This window comes from Manacus vitellinus, unplaced genomic scaffold (assembly GCF_001715985.3).
Source record: "Manacus vitellinus isolate BGI_N305 unplaced genomic scaffold, ASM171598v3 scaffold_44_pilon, whole genome shotgun sequence".
NCBI lineage: Eukaryota > Metazoa > Chordata > Aves > Passeriformes > Pipridae > Manacus > Manacus vitellinus.
The window spans coordinates 4,442,771-4,460,130 of record NW_021940565.1 but is presented as its reverse complement, the minus strand read 5'-3'; the positions used below and the strand labels follow the sequence as shown (position 1 = coordinate 4,460,130).

At 39.2% G+C, this 17,360-nt stretch overlaps 2 protein-coding genes across 3 annotated transcripts in view; one reads left to right on the top strand and one right to left on the bottom strand.

Annotated features, from left to right (window-relative positions):
* Positions 1–17,360, bottom strand: part of CDC73 (cell division cycle 73) — a 106,347-nt gene that overhangs the window by 39,661 nt on the left and 49,326 nt on the right. The gene's annotated exons all lie outside the window — the stretch shown is intronic.
* Positions 1,188–8,414, top strand: B3GALT2 (beta-1,3-galactosyltransferase 2). 2 transcript variants are annotated; one of them, XM_018079045.2, is made up of 2 exons: positions 1,188–1,778; positions 6,507–8,414. In XM_018079045.2, exon 2 carries the CDS (start codon positions 6,643–6,645, stop codon positions 7,909–7,911), a length of 1,269 nt encoding a protein of 422 aa, XP_017934534.1. In that variant the 5' UTR covers positions 1,188–1,778; positions 6,507–6,642; the 3' UTR covers positions 7,912–8,414. The 2 variants fall into 2 exon arrangements, with proteins under 2 accessions (XP_017934534.1, XP_017934535.1); XM_018079046.2 differs by lacking the exon at positions 1,188–1,778 and adding an exon at positions 4,921–5,021.

Genomic DNA, 17,360 nt, shown 5'->3' with positions numbered 1-17,360 from the left:
CCTAAAATGCCCTCACATAGGATCATAGGATTTGTGGAAATTGTCGTTAGGTGAGGAAATGCATGCATTACAAACAAGACTGAATTAATAGAGAAAGTTAGTGTACATAGATTATTTAGTTAGGAGGATCTAAATCTGATTATGTTTCTAGTAAATTAGCATAATATGCATCTAGAATAATAAAACACCTTGACTGCCTGGGGAAGCCTTATTTGCCAGTAAGGGACATACTTACCCCCAATCCTACAAATCAGACACATGACATGATAGAGTAATTATAGTTTCTTCATCCCTTGGCTAAACAAAAGTCTAAAGAGCTAGTCATTAGCTTTTCAAAACAGAGTGGATAAACACAGTGACTAATAAATACCTGGCTAAGTATGCTACTAGCTTTCTATTGTCTGAGCTATCTATTGTGGTATTTTACTTATACAGTAAATATAGTAAGATGCTTCAGCATAGAAGGGTCATCATTGAAAGGAGAGAAATGAAAGGAACACAAGTTTCCTTAGGACCAGAAAGGCAAATTCTATGATATAGGTATGTCTGTAACAGACAAAAGACATTTTAGATTCATCAATAATTGAAATTAAGTGCCCCCGACTCTGCAATGCCAGACTTCAGGCTTTACCACAGCAGAAAGCCATTAACAGCAGAGAGGCAGCTTAACAGTGTGTCCTTATACATCAGTGTTGTTCAGCTTAATTGAACAACCTAAGATAACAAAAAGCAGCTTTTATAGAGTAAGCATGTGCTAAGGAAATCCGAGCAAAGAAATACCTTTTTATTTTGGCATGAAGGCACAACTGATTTACACTCCAAGAGAGCCGAATGGGTTAAATCAATCTTCGGCATCTAAACGCTTATAATTCCCTTGCACTGCAGAACAGCTTTTGGAATACGGGAATAGAACGTCTAGCATTAAAAATCCCCTAGAGAATCATAAGTTACAGTGTCAGGGAAAAGTGAAAACAATCTGTAAAAACCCTCAATTGTTCACTTAATAATCATACAATTTTTATACTCTTCACCTACCACTGTGCGTGAACTGAGTATGTATCATTTATCAAATAAGAGCAAGAGCCTGTAAAGCTTCCTGTCTGCCTTTGGATTTAGTCAAAATGAATGCAAACAATCACGTGGGATTCAGCCAAGCAGTGACGTTAAATTCTGCTCTGTCAGAAGACAGCATCTGTCAAAGCCCACATTTAAACTGCTGCCTGCCTGTGCAGCAGCCGAAGAACTACGGAATGGATTTTATACACCAGAATTCTGGGTTAAAACAGCTCCAAACCATTTCTATTACTGCCTAGCAACAATGAAGGAAGGAACAGAGGGAAATCCTATTACTGAAGACAACTGAAGCACTACGCGCTAGCACTCCCTGCTAACACTACCATTAGAAATATGGATACTGGGGAGAGGAGAACACAGCACTGCATTGTCCGACACGGGAAACACCAGATGTAAAAAGCTCCGATGCATCGGCTGTGAGCGCCAGACAGCCCCGCTCCGAACAGAAACGAGAACTACTGTCCTTTTGTTTGCAGGATGAACAAAAAGCCCCAAGACAAGGACGACACTTATAAGCAAGGAAGGTAACACGGCAACGGGCAGACAGATGGACAGAGTGGATGCCGAGGGGAGCGATCGCAGGAAGCAGGGCTGTGGGGGGATGTGCGCATGTTCGAGAGCATCTTTTCTGCTGAAGTGATGGCGTGCCAAAACTATTTTCTGTGGGTATAATCCTCGCACCATAAATGGCCTGACCAAGGAAGGTATGTCAAACCCTCGTGTGTGATATCCATTCGGTTGTCTGTTACCTTTTCAGCCATTACAGATAATGATCGTTCCTAATTTGCAGAGCCCTGAGATAACAGTCTGTGAACAGGGAGAAGGAATTCTAGCAGGTTTTCCTCTCCCCCTGCACAATGTCACTACCTTACACTCACTAAATGCACTGCTTACAGTCTGCCAAGGTTGGTGCGGCTGGAGAGGAGGGATTAGAGGGATAATGTAGCTACTGTAATGATTGCTTTTAACTGAGAAATTAAAAACTCAAACCCCTCCAAAATAGAAAAACCAGTTAGAAATCCTCTCAAACTAGGTCAAAATTAATCCTTATCTGAAGTAATCTTAAAGCACTGGTAAAATGGCCATAATGTGACATACTGAGAGCACTGAACCATCAAAACAGACCATGCAGTCAAAAGACATTATCTTAACAGCCCCTCCAGACCTTTTTACACTTGCTTTTCTTCCCCCCCAAACACAAACAAAATGTCATCAGGTCAGTATCAGCCAAGCATAAACTGGGAGCGTGCAAAAGATTGGGCTTGATTTAAACCATCAGCAGTGCAAACAGGCACCACAATTTACAAGAAACATCAGGCTCCCCTGACATCCCAAAAGGAAACCTTCAAACACTACACACTCAAAATGGTAAGCACGTAACTTATCTCCTGCCATCACTGCAATTTCTGTTTAATATGAAAACACTGACTGTTTAACTTGGATTGTAAAATGACATTCCATCTAATTGCCATTCATTTCTATTTATTGTTGAAATTTAAATACTTTGCCACTGGTGGCAAACAAACAAGATGAACATTTGCAGAAATTTAAGACCTAAATCTATAGCAATTCAATACACCACAGAAAGAAAGTGCTTATCTGCAGAATCTACCAATATGCTATAATAAATCATTAAAAGTCAATATAAATGTGGTTTCTTTGCCCAAGGCAATGCTAACATGCAATAAAACAACTGCAGCCAGAGAGAGTTCACAAATCTAAGGATGCAGCATATAACAGACACTGGTTTCAAATCAGTTTTAACACATCCAGAATATAAAGTCACTTCATAGAACTTTTAAAGCAACAACAAAAAAATGTACCCTCAGGCAATACTCCAGGAGAAGTACACTTAGCTCATGGTGAGACTTTCATATCTTGACATTTAAAAACCTGCACATCAAACCTTATCCCAAGTACTGTTTCGTGCAAAAGATTAATGGAGTTTGTAAGGAAACTCGGGCACATTTTCTGAGGCCCAATATGCAACTGCTGCTGTTGTTCATCAGAATACCAACTCAGGCTGCCTTTTAAACTCTTCCCTCTAATTTAAGAGTTTGCCCACACAGCTAATCAAAATATGAAAATCCAAGACGTGTGAATAGGAAGTCGAATGCTTCAATTTGCAAAGCTGTAATTATAGAGCAGAACTGCAAGTACCAGGAACCAAAACACCAGCAGAGCACAGACCACAAATAAAAATTCAAGAGGCATTCACAGTTTATATATTTGGCATTTGATAATGCATCAGTGACTGCACTGTCAAGTGCCAAAAATGAAGCAGCATTATCATAAATAATATCTTCAAATCGCAGTTACATGCAACGACACTCGCAGAGGACAAGGTGAGTGTTACAGAGACCTTTTGCTATACTTAGGTTTTCTTATCTACTGTCAATAGTTGGTGCCTGTTCATAAGCTTTCTGTGAAATAGAATTTTAAATATTTGGACAAAAGCAGGAATGCTCTAACCCTAACTAAGTGAAAGAAAATAATATTTTTATTTTACTATTTGATGGTGAGTTTAATGTCTACTGATAGTTTTTTTACATTATTTTTAAACAATGCATCCTAGCACGTAGTATTTTTTTCAAAGGTGCAATTGTTGCTGTATTTCAAATGCTTGATACCCCATTGTATATTTTCAAATGTTTTACATACAAATTGCAAAGAAAAGGAGCCCCAGTTATTTGAGTTTTGTTTCAGTCAATAGTTTTATGAAGCTGAAAAATACATGTGGGTCCTTCCCCTATTCATACAATGCTTTTTTAAAGGGCAAACAGAGACAGATTTTTGAAAGAAACTTCTACCTCGAAAAATCAAGGAAATATGACTCTTGAAATTTCTTATGGTTCTAGTTCCATCCCTCAGTGTAAAACTTAAATCAAAAAAGGTTTCAGCCATTACAACTGCCCTTCCTGGGACACTTCCTCAGTGCATCATGGAAAGACAGCACCTGAAAACAGTTTTTTGTTTAGACAAATATTTATGTAACTTAAGAGTCTCACTTGTGCCTATTGCCATATCAAAGTAGGTGCACAACAAAATACTACCTAAATTAAATATTTAACACAGATTAGCAGTGCAGCTCATATTTGCTGAAATAATTCCATCTAATGGCTGTAGTTTTGTAAGTGGAACAATTCAGTGTGACAAAATTGATCTGAATTCTAGCTGCTACTCCACATTCATGAAATTCTGGGTTTGACTTTCTTCCTAAACTGTGTAAGCGTACAATGGAATGATAATTAATCAAATATTCCCACTGCTGCCTTCCAGCCTGGTATCAAACAATTAACTTCCCTGAGATCTAGAGTATCCCTTGAAATGGCATTTATGTTTGCTGATGCAGAGATATTCTTCCCAAACAGCCGAGTGCTCATAGAGAACTCACTGCACACTGCAAAGAAACTAAAAATTATGAATTTTGAGGGGAGGCTTCTGTTTTTTCAGCAGGCAAAAGCAGGTTCAAGTGGTCAGATAAACACGAGCCTTTCACATTCGGGGCTTTTCTTTGCATAAGGACAACGTCCGAGTTAAAGCAGCATAAACGCAGGTTAATTCTGAATGTACATAGTTTAGACACAGATGTTTACGATTTTTAGGGAGGCAGCCAAGTCTCCGGCGAGTGGCATCAGCCCCACGCGGTTAAATTAAAAAATAATTAAAAAAAAAAATCGGAAATACTTTCAGCAAGCCTGAAAGCCCAAAGGCATGAACGCTGGGCACCAGCAGCGGGGCGGGATCCCCGGGCCGGTGTCCGGCTGTTCCCGAAGGACCCGCGGCCCTTCCCGATCCCGATCCCGATCCCGATCCCCTCCCGGGTCACAATTCCCGCGCGCTGGCGCCCCCTGGCGGAGGTCACCGGGGCGGCTCCCGCTTCCCGGCGAGCCCTGTCCGGGAGCAGCTCCCGCTGCCAGCGGAGCGTGGCCGCTCACACACGGGCAGTGAGTAAAATAAACCCTCTGCTGCACTCCTCTCCCCGCCCTTCTGAAATGCAAACAGTCCCCTACGTGAACCGGGCAGGTTGAATGTTGCACCGCACACATGCAATTTAATATTATTCGACTGACAGCTCAAGCTACTTCCTTACAATCTTAAATCCTGTGATTTCCCATGTAACGTGTCACTTAGTTTTTAAATGCGTAAATTAATCCAAATATTGGTTTTAGAAGATAGGGAAGCAATTAATAAATTACACATTTCTATTAGAAATAGCATTTTTCTATGGGCTCTTGTTCAGCTGTCATCCTTTTTTCCTATACAAAACCCTGGGGCCCAGAAATAAATTAGAGCAAATTGAAAATCACAAACGAATTGCTTCTGTGCAGTGAAAGGTTCATTTACGAGATGATGTGATCAGCTTTTAATATGCAGCATCATGAAGCTGCCATATTGACTCTGCTCCTGAATATGAACAAAAATTTAAGAGAAAATGAAGCACAGACTACTTTGGCACTTTTTCTTACAGCTACAGCTGCTGGTCACAATACTTGAAATTTCTGACTAGTACAAGAGGTACAGTATTTACATACACATTTATAGTGAAAAAACCAGAATCACGATCATCAGATAGTTTGCCAGAAACTTAGTGCTGTGCAATTTTACTTCCAGTTAATACGACACTACCCAAGATCTCTGCCTACTAAAAAATCAACAGCTTAATTTTAATTCAGCTTCCTGTGAGCCTGTCACCACAGCCAAGCGTTCCATTCAGTATTTTCCTTGATGGTGGAGTAGAAGGTTAAAGGTGCCTGAAAGGTGACTGAAAATGTTATCCTGCATTACCATCCGAGGGCTGTGCACGGAGGTTACTGGACCCTGAAAATTAATTTTGACAGGTGCATCTTCTCATTGACTTTCCGAACACAGCCGGGGCCGGTGGAAGCGCGCCAGGCAGTGTACTGTGACTAACACAGCTCTGCCATAATCAACCTTGCGCCGTCTGTCCCAGCACCAACACATGACCATTTTGCAAAAAGGGTTTTAAACTGAGAGCTGTCCTGGCCTCTGCATGTCAAATCAATTTTAATTAATGCCAATAAACCTTCCATCTGGTATCAAGGCTTTTTCATTCAGTCCTCCTTTAACACCGTAGAAGGATTTCACAGTTAGTGTATATGAAGCTATTTACATGTACTTCACACTTCTCCCTGCTAACATGATCAATTATGGGGTTTTTTTTCCTTTTTATCTTTGGCATCCAGGAGGTTTGACAAAACTTTTACTATAAAAAAAGGCATTTCTAAAAGTTAAATCATAAAACAAGGTTGGCTTTTAGCATAAATCAATCTTGTTTCTATTGACATGGACTTTTTAAAAAAAAAAACTCAATTTTCTGTTAATATCTAGTTTCTATTTGTAACCTTTCATATTATCAGTGTGTAAAATGAAAGATTTCTGATTTTCTTTTTTTTTTTTACTCTTTGCAGAGCGAGCCATTTGCAGACAATTGCTCAACATGAACGAAAGAAAATGAATACCAAAGAATAGCAGTGGATTGAAAACCAATCGGAAAAGCATTTTGCTTGACCACTGTCTCATTTCCCATCATTGGATCCTTACAACATGCTTCAGTGGAGGAGACGACACTGCTGCTTTGCAAAGATGACCTGGAATACCAAAAGGTCTCTGTTTCGCACCCACCTCATGGGCCTGATCTCCCTGGTGTTTCTGTTTGCTATGTTTCTGTTCTTTAATCATCACGACTGGCTGCCAGGCAGGGCTGGATTCAGAGAAAATCCCATGGCTTACACTATACGAGGATTTAGGTCTACAAAAATCGAGACAAACCACAGCTCGCTAAGAAACATGTGGAGAGATGCTGTACCTCAGACACTCAGGCCTCCAACAGTCACCAACCCCAACAACACAGATCTGGCTCCACAGGGAGTAACTGGTTTGGAAAACACCCTCAGCGCCAATGGAAGTATTTACAACGAGAAGGGTACTGGGCATCCGACTTTGTATCATTTCAAATACATCATCAACGAGCCTGAGAAGTGCCAGGAAAAGACCCCTTTTCTAATACTGCTCATAGCTGCAGAGCCAGGCCAGGTAGAAGCCAGACAAGCTATTCGGCAAACTTGGGGTAACGAAAGCCTGGCACCTGGCATCCAAATTGTTCGTATTTTTTTGTTGGGGTTAAGCATCAAGATAAATGGATACCTCCAGCGCACCATCCTTGAGGAAAGCAGACAGTACCACGACATCATTCAACAAGAATACTTAGACACTTACTATAATTTAACCATTAAAACTCTGATGGGAATGAACTGGGTTGCAACTTACTGTCCACATGTTCCATACGTTATGAAAACTGATAGTGATATGTTTGTCAATACTGATTATTTAATACACAAGCTTCTGAAACCAGAACTTCCTCCAAGGCACAAGTATTTTACAGGTTATTTAATGAGAGGTTATGCACCTAATAGGAACAAGGATAGCAAGTGGTATATGCCACCTGATTTGTATCCAAGTGAACGTTATCCTGTATTCTGCTCTGGAACTGGTTATGTTTTTTCTGGAGATTTAGCAGAAAAAATCTTTAAAGTCTCCTTAAGCATCAGACGTTTACATTTGGAGGACGTGTACGTGGGGATCTGTCTGGCCAAGCTGCGGATTGACCCCATGCCTCCACCCAACGAGTTTGTCTTCAATCACTGGCGAGTTTCTTACTCCAGCTGTAAATATAGCCACCTTATTACCTCCCATCAGTTCCAACCTAGTGAACTGATCAAATACTGGAACCACTTACAACAGAATAAGCACAACGCCTGTGCCAACGCAGCGAAAGACAAAGCAGGCAGGTACCGCCACCGCAAACTGCACTAGAAGGACGAGGCTCCCTCTGCCCACGTGCAACCTGTAAATACTGCTGAGTGCATGTACAGTGAACATGGATGAGCTTCATGGGACAGCCTTCAGTTGATCCCCATCACATAGTGGAGTCTGGAAATTATTTTTTTAAGTTGAAAAAAAAAAAAAAAGTATAGTTCTTGATAACAGTAATATTATGAAATGATAACCAAAAGGTTTTCCCAGCAAATTTGAGGAAAAAAAAAGATGGTATTAAGGATTTTTGTGTTAATGTGCAATAATAAGCATGCACACTTTGGTGGTACAATTGCTGATTTATGTGCCAATAAAATATAATGGAGCATATTTTCCACACTAAAATTTTATTTTAAAAAATGCATTCATAGCTCTAGTTCTCTTCCATGTAATGATCTCTTGTTATCTAGAATTGCTATAAAATGAAAAATTAAAAACTAAGTAAATTGCACAAAGGGCAGATCAGTTTTACTTACAATTATTATACACTACTTTAATGTACATTTAGCAATATCACAATTTAGCAAGACACTACCGGTGGACTCTAAAGCACTAAGAAAGTACTCCTTGGAAGTAGGTCCAGTTTTGGGAGGTTTGCTTATTTGGTTAGGAAGGGGGGATAAATGAAATCAAAGTTCATAAGACTTGCTTTGTACATCACCTTCAGAAATGCAAGTGGTGTTCTGGATGCAACTAAATTCTCTTCAAAGAGCTGACTAAAAGTCACTTCATTCTCTAGAAGTCACAGGGTGAGCTCCTAAAGTAACCTTCATGGAAATTCATTCAATCTGCTATTAATTTCCCTACATAACTTCAAGGTAACTGAAAGGCTGATCAGAAATGTAACATGTAAGTTCAAGTCTTGTATCATTCTTGACGAAATCCCATTTTGTCCAAAAAGGGAGAAAACCAATGAAACATTTGTTGATTTTGCTCTTTCCTCCCTGTCAAAAAACAAGGATCAGTCAAGTGAAAATACATCTGCTAGAGAAAATTAAGCCACACACCTTACTTTATAGGTGGGAAAGACTAGGTCATAATAAGATTGAGAGTTCCAGATAGCAGTATGGGCAAGAACAAAATCCAGGCAATTTTAAACTCACAACATGTACCACTGAAAATAAATTGTGAGAAGTAGGTTAAATCTATTTACAGGTTTCCAGTTTTCTAACAAACAGAAGTTTTAAACCTTATTTTCCAACAGTATCAAATTCAGGTTATTACTGCTTGTCACAGTGCCAGGGTAAGCAATACCCACCTCTTACTTAGCAGCAAATGATAGCACTGCAATCAGTTTTCTGTTTGACTGGGACTTTTTAATTGGATAAAATACAAATATTTGATGTACTTTTATTATTTAATAAAATTGATTATATTTATGGTCTTAAGACTTCACTTTTTATGGGAAAGCTGCTCAGGAAGAAATAAATTTCTAGCTTTAGCATTACTTGGCTATTAGACTACGTTCCTTAGTCCTTAAAGCCTAGTTTTCATACCATGCACAGTACAGATCACAGCAGGTTTTTTTTCTTTGTAATGAAAAGACAAATCATATTACTGAGCACTCTCAGCAGCTTCAGGGTTGTCTGTCTGCAGGAACTTACACGTGTGAACAGACTGCAATGCACTGGACTATACCTCTGAAGCAATTCTAGGAGCTCCTATGGATGATGGGTATTGGAATTTGCTCATCACCAATTTTTTTGGTGAACCTCCATTAAATTTTGTCCTCTGCAGTATGTGAGGTATGCTAATTACCCATTTGTGCATTTCCAAGACAATTCAAATTGCAGAAATGTCTGTTTCTAGGGAAAGTAAATACATGTAAAACTACTAACTCTCTCCTGCAGAGATTTCTCCAACTAGGTTGAAAGTACATACGCTTAGTTTATGTGATGACTATTGGCATTTGTGTAAGACAGAGGTGCGAGCTGCATTAGAAAAAGTCTTTGGGAGTGTTTTCAACAGCCATTAGTAGTTCTTCCCCACTCAGTCTGCCTGCTTCCTTCCAGCTGACACAGGCCCCAGCAAACAGCCCAGCTGAAAGCCACCCGCCTGAAGTTCACTGTATGCAAGCTTTACACTACAGCACCAATTTTAGACCACCAGAGTGAGAGTCTAAAGCCAGCTACTACTCCAGGGTATTCAGTTTTGGAAGATGTACAATCCCATAAGTGGCCTCTCCCCAGTAATGCTGCCAAGAGCACAGTCCATCCTCCTGGAGAGGACTTCAGCACTGTTCCCTGCCTTCAAGCCATACTGTAATTTGCTCTGCTTGGGTCTTACCAACTCTGGCTAGTTCAAAACGCTGTTACTGGCTTCTGGGTATAGTCCAAGAGGTTAATACCGAAACCTTAAACAGTTTGGCACTTGAATCATCAAGTTTGGCAGCCAAACAGCCTCTCGGGTGCTCCACTTTGGAGCACATAAACAACGTGGATCTGCCCGAGCTTGGCAGAACCACAGCACGATGCCTACGAGTTCAGCCTACCAAACTTCTTGAGAGCTAAAATACGAGTGAGGAGTATAAGAAGCTAAATAAAAAGCCATTTTTAATGTCCTCCTAAGGGTCCAACATAATTTTTAACATTTGTATTACTGTTTGGGTATTAATTGAAGCTACTGTATTAATATAGTTGAATCCTTACAAGATAGCCAAAGGCTACTTAAATCGTTTGCATCCAAGTACTGTTTTCTTGCACAGTTTGTTGCAAAGCTTGCAGAAACAAAAGGGAAAGCCTGTATGATAAAATATGCAATTACAGAATGAAAGCTCTACATTCTATTCTCTGAATGTTTTACTGTTTTCTAGCTTGTGTTTAAGCTATTTGCTCACTCTACTAGAATATAAAAGCAGTTCATGTTAAAAATAGTGCAATAATTATTTATATCATTAAAATCTTGGACAAGTTCTCTCACTTCCTTTCCCCACAAAGCAAGACAAAAAAATGCATTTTCATTAGCAATAGGATACAAACTTGTAGCTAAAATTCTAACAGGTCTGCAATGCAGTTAAAAAAAAAAGGGAAAAAAGGATATAACTATTCACTGAATATAGAAATTTGTATAATATTTGCTTTGAATGTTTTTACTTCTCTGTATTTCTGCTTCAGGTTGAAAACAAATATAAAAAGTCATAATGGTTCAAAACTTATGATGGAAGAAAAAAATTAGGACATCATCAGTACAATTATTATGGTAAAGGAAAACCTTAGAAGACTTATCATGGTAACAAAAATCAGAAATTGGAATTCCATAATTTCCCCCTATTTATTTAACTAAATAAAGATTTACAAGTTGATACCATAGGACCAAAATGAAGTGCCACAGAAAACCGCTATTCAACAACAGAACTGTTCCTTTCACATCTCCAGTTAAATCAGTGATGTGGGTTATTTGCAGCTCACACATCAACAGATTTAAGAATGGAAAAAGAACAACTACAGGCTTTAATGTAGTAGAACTGATCCTATCCCCAGTTACTGACAAATCTTTCGTGGGGAAAGTTCACATTCTGTTCTAATCTGAAGAAATTATAGGTAAAGATACTTCCAAGTTTCAGTGGTTGGCGTGAGAGAAAATTCTGTGTCCACAAAGATCTTCACTTAAATTTATAAACTTGAAATTATGGGATGGCAGTGATCTAGAAGAGGTGAGATAGACTGGCTTTCAGGTTAACCTTACTAGAATTGCAATTTAAAATCTGCTTTTCTTTGCAATGCAGTAATATAAAATGTGTCAGTCCTTATTTACAAAATATTTTCAGAATATATTAACATGTTAATATATTAGACATGCATAACTGTCTCCAAACCCATGCTAAATCAGACACTGAAGGGGAGGGAAGCACCCAGAGGCCATTACTTTAGATTGCCTCCCCCTTCCCACTAATTTTCCCAATATGTTAACACAATCCCCAATCATACTTCAATCTAAAATACCTACATAATCCCACAGTGCAAGAACATCTTATCTCTTGAATGAATGCTCATTGCAATGTGTGAAAACATGAGAGAAAGGAGATGAAAGGGAGAGGGAAGATGCTAATATAGAAGATACTACTTCTTACATTTGTGCTGTGAGCAAGAACAGCCTGGTAACTCATTTGCAAAAACACCACTAGTTGTTTACGTATCTTTGCAATTTTAAATACCATTTCTCAACCCCTATTTTATGCTGCTGAATAGCACAAACGAATAAATATTGCACAAGTGCTTAATTACACCACGATAACGGCATCTATTAATCAGTTCAGATCACCCTCCCAGAGCAGCCCTGGGTCGGTGCCGCGCAGTCTCACCTCCCTTGCTGCCCACGGTCCCTCAGATGGCTGATCACACCTATGGCACGTGGCACTGCCTGTATTACTACAAATTACTACTCCCTTCTCCAGCTCTGCTTTCCAAGGCCCAGTCACTCCGTTTGGGAGCCCTGGGGAAGGAGGGAGGCAGGGAAGCTGCACTGTGGAAATGTAGGTCAGCAGGGAGAGAATGTGGTCCCTGCTTTGTACCCACGGCGGGAGTGAAGTCAAAGGCTTTCCAGAGCAGGAGACTGGGGGAGGGCTGTGGAAAACAACTTCTTGCAGCAGATCAGTTAAAAAGGTGCTTGAATGTCAGGAAACAGAGTGACACTAAAAATGCAGCAGCTGATCAACACCACGAGGGTTAAAAACATAGGGCAGGCTCAGCTATAGGGGAAAGCATTACAAAACTGAGGCCAAATTAGAAAGCAGGATCTGGAATTCTAGTGGTAAGTGTTCATACTTCTCTAATTAGAGAGAAAATAATCTATGAGGTAAATCCATTCTTCTAACAAAATTTTTAGTTTGTGGTTGCAGTCCATGTGTTCTTTTATGGCCTGAACCAAATGACAGGATGTGACACAATGGCATGAACAGCAGGTCAGTAACTCCACAAGAAGTATTTTACATATAGGACTGTCAGTGCACAGGCAGACCAAAAGCAAAGCAGACTAGATCACTGGTGCCTAGATTTACATTTCATTTTCAAAGAATGAGTTCATTTCAGTCTTCATTTGTTCCAGGTTAATTCAAAAGAAATCAAGCCTGGTACAGTATGGCACCTTCCTTTCACAGTTAAAAGACTGCAAAGGAATTTAGCTGAACACGGGATATGGATGAAAACCACCACGTTGCTGTTCTGATATTGCCATGGCAACAGTTACAAGAGCTCTCTTAAGCATTTAAATCTGACAGCTTTCACGATAACCCTAACTGAATGATAGTAATGATGCATTTTGGTTCATGAGCTAACTGCTGTATAACCACAGTGTATGAGCTGTTCCCCCTCACTTTTCTCAACTCTATGCTTTTTGGTCAAAACTTTCTGACCGAGACAATAACCTTGAATTACCACTCCAAAAAAAAAAAAAAATAGTCACTCCAGCACAGGGAGTACTCATGGCTTAAAGCTTTATGTACTCCCAAAGGTTTCCATTTGACTGCTTAAGTTGTGCACAGTCAGTGTACAGGGTGGAGAAGTCAAGACTGCTAAAATCTTTGACGGGATTTTTCTCAAAGGGCTTTCGTTCGCCTGGGAAGGCTGCAGAGAAGAAAATGCCTTCTGAAGTGTGGACTGAATTGTTGCTGACCTTCAAGGTATCATTTGGTCAAGAAAAGAGAAGGAGGAAGAAAAATCAGTGGTTTTTTTACAATCTTTATCAGTTTGTAACCAATATACACTTTTTGAAATAACAAAACACTGCAAGCTGCTTTACCTCACTGGAGGCCAAAGTGCATTGAAGAATACACAATGTGCCTCTTAGAACCAGGGCATCAGAACAAGGCATCCTTTCCTTTTAGTCTATTTAGTTTTATCTAATATTAATTGGCATTTCAGCTGTTTAATATGAATATTCTGTAAACCACTTGCTCTCATCTCCCAGATGCTCCGTGTGGGCATAATGGAGAAGTCTCTTTTTCTTTACCTCATTAAAAAGTGAAGTGTGTGAAACATATTTCTCATCCTAACATTTTAAGGATACCAGCTTTGATACTGTCTTGCAGTATATTCAGCTGAAAAAGATGAAGAAACTGAAAACAGTGTGAGATCCTTAAAAATTTCCCAAGATGAAAAAAATTGAGATTAGAAGAAACAGTCATGCTTGCAAGGATCTAAGAGATGAATCTTTTCAACATAAAAAAGTCCTCAGAAAGTAAAGTACTCTCAGTTCTTTCCCTGTTAACACTTTTTAAAGTTTTATATTAAATTAAAAATTAAAAACAACTATGCCATCCTAAAACCACTAAATCCCTCCACTCTTGAAAAACCACAACCTCACCCCATCTTTTCTAGTGGAAAGGCCAAGTGTTCCCACATCTCCAGAAGCTCAAAGTTTAAAACAAGAAAAACCAACTGCCACAAGAAATCCTTTGTAAATAAAATACCAGAGAAGTCACCAAGGAAAAAAAAACCTTGTTCGCTCCCTTTTCTAAATATTTAACATATTCTGCATTTGAACAAGCTGAGGTCTAAGCACTGTTTTGAAAACAAGAATAACCTCCAGTCTTGTGGGTTTCATTCCGGATTTGTGTGTCACTGTCATCACTTTCAAAAGAAGCATCAATTTAGTATTAGAAAAAAAACAACAACAAACTAACCACATCATACTATGAACCTGATTTGCCATAACCTATAGGTTGATACAAGATGATAAAACAAAAAATGAAACACTGGAAAACACCATCTGTGACTCAGTCAAAAATGTAGTGCTGCTACTTAATGCAAATGCCAGCCTTTTTATAGGCATCCCTCCAAAGTCCACCTAGACATTGATTTTTGTAGCCATAAAAATTCAACTCAATTATCCAGCCTTCTGAATCAAGAGAATAACCAATTTCCCCACTGTATCATCTTTGAATAATTTAAAATATTGGATTTTATTGACTGTTTTTAAATGTAGAAAAAGGTAACATTTTTATGTCCCAAAAATTGAAAGAAATAAGGTAATTCAGAGGTACTCTTAACATTACTTAAGACTCTAAAATAAGAGTAAACATCATAGACACACCTGAGGGAACAACTAAAACATCTTTTCCTCAAAAAGCAAATTACAAAGCTTATGCTGTAGCCACAGTAAGACATACCAAAGGTGGGAAAAAAAAAAAACAAACCACAAAACCAAACCCAACAAACCCACAGAAATCACACAGTTCATAAATAAATGTATCTTCAATAGAGAAGTATTGTCATTAACGCCTCTATTAAATGCATAAGAACAGTCTGCCTTTCAAATCCAAGGTGATTTTTGAATGCTGATGTAGCAGTTTACTTCTACTATTTCACCGAATTTGAGATGGTTTGACTACTTTGGAAGTTATCCACATTACTTAAATATGCTAATCTTTTCCTTGAATTCTCAAAATGGTAAAAAAATTATAATTAGAGGAAGAATTATAGATGAAAACCACAATTCTTTTACTTTACAAAAATTAAAATTTATTCAGATTTAAAAGCCATAGTTACTACTTCATACTATCCTGCTGTGAATTATCCCCTTTTTAAAATGCATGCAAGTTTGCTTGCTATACCCAGAAACAGTATGATTTTCTTTCTAACAAAAATTCAGTTGAGAAATGGATGCTGCAAACAACTTGAGATATCCAACTTTCATTAAAGTTAATAAAGGAATGACAGCCTTCTGACAATAATTTGGAGGCTTTAAACCAGAATGAAATGTAATGCTGTTCTATTCATTAAGAAGTGCACTGTCTGGGTCCCTCGACCATTTTAAAAACTCTTTTCCCTTCCACAATTTCCACATTTTCTACTAGCAGAAGTTAAACCGTTTGAATGACTTATTGTCCAAATTTCATGCTAGCAGAGCGGAATGGAAAAACCAAAATAAAGTACACAATTACATTTCTTCCCTACCCATCCTCCTATTCATTAAAAAACTTCACACACATGAACACACCTTTGCTAACTAATATCTTCTGCACACATTCCATTATCGAGACTTTTTCAGAAACACTACTTTTTATTTTTGCCTCTAAGACTCCTTATGACAATCAGTCAAGTATTAATATTTTACCTCTTCCAATTCTGTAAAAAAACCCCAACAAACTATGAATCTTGACTAAAAATTTTTCATTGTATAATACTTTACATGGAATAAAGAGGCATTTCTTATCACAATATTCTTTTGGACTTATAAGGATTAGCACATGCAGCACTAATATAGTACTTGGATTCATAAGACCTTGATTTACTCATAGAACAGGTAAATCCTAGAATGTTCATGACAAAACTGATGATCATGATCTTCCACATCTTCTCTGGGCAGCCTGTTCCAGTGCCTCCCCACCCTCACAGTAAAGAATTTCTTCCTAACATCTAAGCTAAATCTAAATATCCCCTCTTAGTTTAAAACCATTCCCCCTTGTTCTATCACTATCTACCATTGTAAAAAGTCACTCACCCTCATTTTTATAAGTGCCTCTTAAGTATTGCAAGGCTGCAGTGAGGTTTCCCTGGAGCCACCTCTTCTCCAGGCTGGAGAGAACCTGCTGGAGAGAACCTGCTCTTCAACTCCAGCTCTCTCAGCCTGCCCTCACAGCAGAGGTGCTCCAGCCCTCTGAGCATCCTCGTGGCCTCCTCTGGACCTGCTCTAACAGGTCCATGTGTTTCCTGTGCTGAGGACCCCAGAGCTGGACACAGTGCTCCGGGTGGGCCCTCGCAGGGGCAGAGTAGAAGAGGACAATCCCTCCCTCTCCCTGCTGCCCACTGCTCTGTGCATGCAGCCCAGGACACCAGTGGCTGTCTGGGCTGGGAGCACACACTGCACCTCTGGTTCCTTTGAGCCAACACTGAGCTCTCACCAGAACCCCTAAGTGCTCCTCTGCAGGGCTGCTTTCTATGAGCTCTTGTCCCAGTCTGTGCTCATGTCTGAGATTGCCCTGACCCAGGTGCAGCACCTTGCACTTGGATTTGCTGGACTTCATTAGGTTCACGTGGGCCTTCACACTCCTCAGCACACCCAGATGTACCATGCAAGGCGCTGGGCAACTTCCATTTGTTTTTTTCTGTGACACTTCCAGACTCTCGGGCAAAAATAGCTCTACATATTTGCTGAACATATTTTACACTGGTTTTGTCAGTTACTTGAAGTGAAAAATGATGACAATGAGATGTGTTGCCATAGAATCAAAAGGCTGCCTCCCAACACAGCCAACTAAACCATTGGGCATTTCATTTGTTTCAGTGGCCAATACAGACAAGAATGTGTTTGTCCCTGCCTTTTGGGAGGTCAACAAAAATGGAATTATTTTTCTGTTAATAAAGCTTTCTTTCCTTGCTGTCCTCTTTCCCTTTTATAACTACCTCTTCACAGCTAAAGTTTTTCTCAAGTTATCAAAAAGATAATGTTGTAATCCACCGAAGTAAGTCTCTGCAAAATGCAGTACAAAAAACTAAGCATTTTTCTAAATG

Bases quoted from the DNA above. Each gene is read 5' to 3' on its own strand.
- B3GALT2 (XM_018079045.2), top strand. From the start codon at position 6,643: ATGCTTCAGTGGAGGAGACGACACTGCTGCTTTGCAAAGATGACCTGG.